The 5,272-nt window shown below is 64.8% G+C and overlaps 1 protein-coding gene across 1 annotated transcript in view; it reads right to left on the bottom strand.

Moving 5' to 3' along the window:
• Positions 1–4,185, bottom strand: part of H696_05064 (TKL protein kinase) — a gene marked incomplete at both ends in the record, with an annotated part of 7,218 nt that extends 3,033 nt beyond the window's left edge. Inside the window, 2 exons of the mRNA XM_009498925.1 lie at positions 14–2,555; positions 2,817–4,185. Of these exons, the coding sequence (XP_009497200.1) occupies positions 14–2,555; positions 2,817–4,185 (3,911 nt within the window). The remainder of the gene's footprint in view (positions 1–13; positions 2,556–2,816) is intronic.
• Positions 4,186–5,272: the final 1,087 nt, after the last annotated feature.

Below are 5,272 nucleotides of genomic sequence, written 5' to 3'. Positions count from 1 at the left end.
GCCGGACTCGCACGTGCCCAGCCCCGGCTCGGTGGCAACGAGCTCCAGCCCGGCGGCGCAGCCCGTGCACTCGCCGGCCAGGCCCCCGGCGCAGGCCGCACACGACACGTCGCACGGCTGGCAGGTCCCTGTGGGGCCGTCGTTGTAGGTGCCCAGGGGGCATGCTTGGACGCAACCCTCATGCCGGTCCAGGAAGAGCCCCTGCTCACAGGCCAGGCACCGGGAGGCCGTGCACGAATCGCACCCATCCGGACAGGGCACGCAGGCGCCGGTGGCGCCGGCGGCCGGCGGGGCACCCGACCACCGGTGTCCGGCCGCGCACACCGCACACGCATCGCCGGCCCCGGCGCACAGGGCACACGTCGGCCCGCAGGCCATGCATCGCTCCGTGCCGACATACTCGCCCGGTGCGCAGGTGCTCCCACAAAGGGAGGCCACCATGGGATTGGTATCGAGGAAGACCAATCCCGGCTGGCAGTCGGTGCAGCTGGCCGCATTCTCACACGAGGCGCATGAGTCTTCACAGCGCTCGCACTGGCCTCCAGGAGCAAGGAAGCGCCGATCGGAGCACACGGTGCACTGGCTTCCCGAGACACACTGTGTGCAGCCGGTGGGACATGGCCAGCACGCGGCATTGGGTATATCGGCCCAGGTGCCTTCCGGGCAGCTCGCCAGACACCGACCATCGAGCGTGCCGAAACTCCCGACCGAGCAGAAAACACACGCGCTCGGATTGCCGGGGGCCGTGCATATCGTGCATGAGGAATGGCACGGTTGACAAGTGCCCCCAAGGGGCGCCATCCGCGGCGGGCATGCCCGGCAGTGATATTCCTCGTGCGGGTGTCCAAGCGACGCGCAATCCACGCACCCGCCGGCGCAGACACACACGTTGCCCGACTCGATGAGGCCCTCGGGACAGGCATCCACACACACGCCGGGCCGATCGAAAGGCGACAGGCGACAAGCCGTGCACGCCTCCGGGCCCGAGGCCGAGCATGCAAGGCACAGCGAATCACAGGGCTGGCACAGGGGACCCTCAGTGCCAGCGACACATGGGGCCCCATCGTCCAGCAGCAAGACGCGAATATTCGCCGAGCCATCGGCCATGAAGACCGCCCGGGAGGGCGACGGCCCCAGCTGGGCTTCCGCCACCCCGGCCGGCAGCGGGAGCACATTCACCATGGGCAGGGCGTTGATGTCCCGATCCAACATCGCGAAGGAGGCCGGCTCGAGCCAACAATGGACCCGCTCGCCGGGCCCCATCGGGCAGTAGAGACGGGCCCAGCCAACCATGCGTCGAGTGACAAGCAACATGGCAGCCGGGTATTCCGACTCCGGGGCCAGGGCCAGCGAGAAGAAGCGCCCTTGGGGATTGTCGCCGGGCTGGGAAAAGCCACTGGGCAGCTGCCCGAGGATCTCGCGCCGGTGAGGCATGCTCACAATGAGCCCGGTGTCGCGCCCGGGAGCCGGGAAGTGCCACACCTCCCAAAGCATGGGGCCGTCGCCGGATTGGGCCAGACCCGCCAGGAAAAATTCCCCCAATCCGTCCGACCGTCGAAGGCCGGTCGCCAGGAGTATGGGCTCGTAGCCCGAGGGAGGAGGATGCAAGGTGGCCCCGGGGAATCCGGCCACACGACTGTCCATCTTCCGGAGCATGGCCGCCGGCAGCACGCGCGCCTGGGTCCCGGGCTTCGGCATGGCAAAGGCCCAGTCGCCGAGGGGCGAGTCTCTCGGAAACCACCCGACCGGAAACTCGACTGGATGCCCATGCATCCCGGACAATGGCCAGAGGTCGAGGGCCGAGCCAGTCGAACTGACCGGCATGATGTGGGTGGGTTTCACATCGGACGTCATCACAATCGACACGATATCCTTCCCGAGCAGGCCCACCGAGAGGCAGCCCACTTGCCTGTCGAATTCCCAGAAGTATGCCACTTCGCAAGGATCATCCTCGGTCGGGGGCCGATGGCGGCATTCCATCCGGGCCACGCGCAGGTTGCCGGTCCGGTCGCACAAGACACTGAGAATCCGCGGCCCCGAGCCCTGGGATGCCAGGACCACCTCCACATAGGACTGCGCCGCCGGAGGGGATGTCCCGGGTCCCGCCTGGGAAAAGGGCCACCCATCCATGGTCGAGGATGTGAGGCTCCCGTCATGGGCAACCCGAATCCACAGGGGGGCACTTTGGCTGGTCGACCGGAAGGCGAGGAGATTTTGCTCCAGCAGCGAGGGGCTGCGGTTTTCCGGCAGCAAGTGCATCACACCGTTGACAGAGCAAAGCAAACTCGGGACAAAGAATTCCACCGGGGAAGCGGGGAAGTCCGACAAGACAATGGTCTGCGGCCGGATGCCCGGGGGAGGAATGGCTCGATCGGTCGGGAGGCAGCGCCAACCGCCCGAGGCCATGGAGGAATAGCCCGCCGGGCAGGAATCCAAACAGGTGCTCACCCTGGTGCTGGGGTCGAGGAAAAGCACAAAACCCTCCTCACATAGAACACAGCCTTGGTGGTCGAGACACTGGCGACAATGCGGGCCGGCACAGGGGCTGCACGAGGCTGAGCCAGCGAGCCATAGGCCGGGCAAGGGGGAGAACATGGGACAAGGGGGACAGCAGCCGGCCGAAGAGCGGGCCCGCATGGGGCGTTAGCAAGGGGAAAGAAAGGCATTCGGCCAGGAGGTGCCATGAAGCATGACCCTTCACCCGACACATCGTGGAACAGGGACAACAGCACATTGGGACGGCAGAGACAAGGTATCCCCCCCCCACAACCCCCTCCCAGCGCATGGGAACATCGTGTCACCAAGACAGCGCGCACCCGGGGCGCCATACTGGCCGATTCGACGGTGGCCCGAGAGACAAGCACCGCACAGCTGCCCGGGGAAGAGCCCATGCGAAGGAGCCCAGCCAGGGGCACATGCATAGCCCCGAGGCTCGCTCGGCCGGCCGCACAGGATACTGGAATCCTCGATACACAGGAAGTCGCCGGAGGCGACAAACGCATCGACCGCATTGCCAACACCCCAGGTCGAGAAGCCAGGCCGGATGGCCAGGCGTACCGGGCGCAAGGCCACTATTTCCGACAGGGCGAGGCCATTTGGAAGGAGAAGCCGCTGCCAGCTGGAGGGCGATCGCCGGAGGGTATCAAAGTGCAGCCACCACAGCTGCCCGGTACCGGTGTCCTGGAAGAGGATCGATTTGACGGGCTCATGCAGGGACCCCGGAGCAGGCAGGTACAAGCGAGCCGCCGAGCCAGGCATCAGCCCCGGGGGACGGGCCACATGGAACCACGTCTCACACTCGGCAAGGGGTGTGTGATTCAAGCAGACTGACACCCGGTCCTGATGCAGGAGGGCAATGTCGCCTTGGTCGGAGTTCAGGATGGTCGAGGCGGCAAGATCCACGATAGTCCCCCCCGGGGGGGTGTCGCTGCTTCCCAAAATCACCGCGCCTCCCCATGGGAGGGCCACCACACCGAAGATATCGTCAAACCAAAAGACAAACGATGGGCCAACACCGGAAACCGCATGCAGACGCTCCCTGGCGACCCCGGGCGAAAGGCCCATCGCCGGCAAGACAGCAGGTGACTGTCCATGCGAGAGGGCCAGAACCAGGAGATGGTCGCTGGACGAGTCGAACAGCAACACCTGCAGGAACTTCGAGCCCAAGGAATGCCATGCCAAGATGGACTGCGAGGGGCTCAAGCTATGGCCCTGCCAGGTGCCTTCGATCAAGGCTTGAATGGAGTTCTCCATGAAAAAGAGCAACATCGGGCCATCGCGACTGGGCGAAACCACCGGCCGGGTGGTCAGCGGATTGAAAGTGGCAACCGGCCCGAACCGCAGGGGGGTCACCAGGCCGAAACTTCCACCCAACCGATGGTCAGAATGGTCGGAGAGATCCATCTCCCGCTGGTGAACCACCATCACTGAGGCGTTCGCCGGATCCACGCGAGCAAGCGATGTTCCTTCGCTCCCATGGAACACCGGGGCATTGCCGAGGATGGTATCCGGCCGTGGGGCCCATGAGCTGGCAAGCTGATGATAATAGAGGGTGATGCTCTGCGGCAAGGTCACAATCTCCGGCTCCTGGGTCGCGTGAGGGGCAGGAGCGGCCCCAACGGCCGCAAGCCTGCCAGCACAGACGCCCAAACAGGCGACCAGCCAGAGGGCCAGGCGCGGTGCCATCGGCGAAAGGAGCGGGCCCCGGGGGCAGGCGATGGGAAGCAGCAGGCGCGAGGGGAGGGCAAGGCAAGGAGGGGGCCAGAGGGAGGCGCAATTGCGGAGGATATCGCGGCCTCGGGGACCCTGGGGGGCCTCTCTTGAATGCCTTCCCGTGGGGAGGAGGACGGCCCACCAGCGGGGGGGGGGGGGGGCTTTACCAGAACAAGATGCCGACACCATCGCCAAAGGCACTCGCGTGGTAGCCACACAGCCGCGTGGCTTTACCGCGGGGGACATCGGGCAGGGACCACAGGGGCCGGCTGTGTATGGCAAACATGAGGGAGAGGAACACCACGCGACGCCGTCGACCTTCACAGCGGGAGACATCCGCCTTTGGAGCCCCATCCCCGGAGGCCGTACACTTGAGGGGCCCTTTTTCTCACCATGAAACGTCCCTAAAGGATCCGCCATGACCCCGGGTAGTGGGAGGTTTGCCCGACGACCGATGTGTATGGTGTCCGCCTCATCTTCGGTCATTTGATCTCGAGCAGCTCACATTTAATAATCCGAAGATATACCCCCGCCGGGGGGCCATTTCAGGCCAAGGGAGACCCGGGTGAAAGTGGCCGCCTTTCTCGAATTTCGACTCTATCGATAAATGAGACATCCCCTTGTGAGCACCGGATGCCCGGGCCTTCGAAGCGGGGTGAGAGCAGATGTAATCCTCAAAAGCACGGGCCCCGTGAACCATCCGAAGGGACCGGCGCCTGCGTGTCTCCGTGCCCCGGGGCGAATGGCCTCGAAAAAGGGTACATCCATGGAGCGCGATCAAGCACGATGTATAGATCAGGTGTATGAATGTTGAACGTGACGCATTTCGCAGCGCATGTGCCCTGAAGCATATCAGAAGGTGTCTCTCTCCAGGGCTGCCAACGTTTTCGTGGTCTCCCTCTCTCTCTGCCTCTCTCTGCCTCTCTCTCTCACTCTCTCTCTCTCTCTGCCTCTCTCTCTCTCTCTCTGCCTCTCTCTCTCTCTCTCACTCTCTCTCACTCTCTCCCCCCCCCCTCTCTCTCTCTCTCCTTTGCCGCCCTCCACTGGTTCCTATTTCCCC

The sequence above is a fragment of the Fonticula alba genome, assembly GCF_000388065.1.
Source record: "Fonticula alba strain ATCC 38817 unplaced genomic scaffold supercont2.8, whole genome shotgun sequence".
NCBI classification, from domain to species: domain Eukaryota; order Rotosphaerida; family Fonticulaceae; genus Fonticula; species Fonticula alba.
This window is presented reverse-complemented; position numbering and strand designations above follow the sequence as displayed.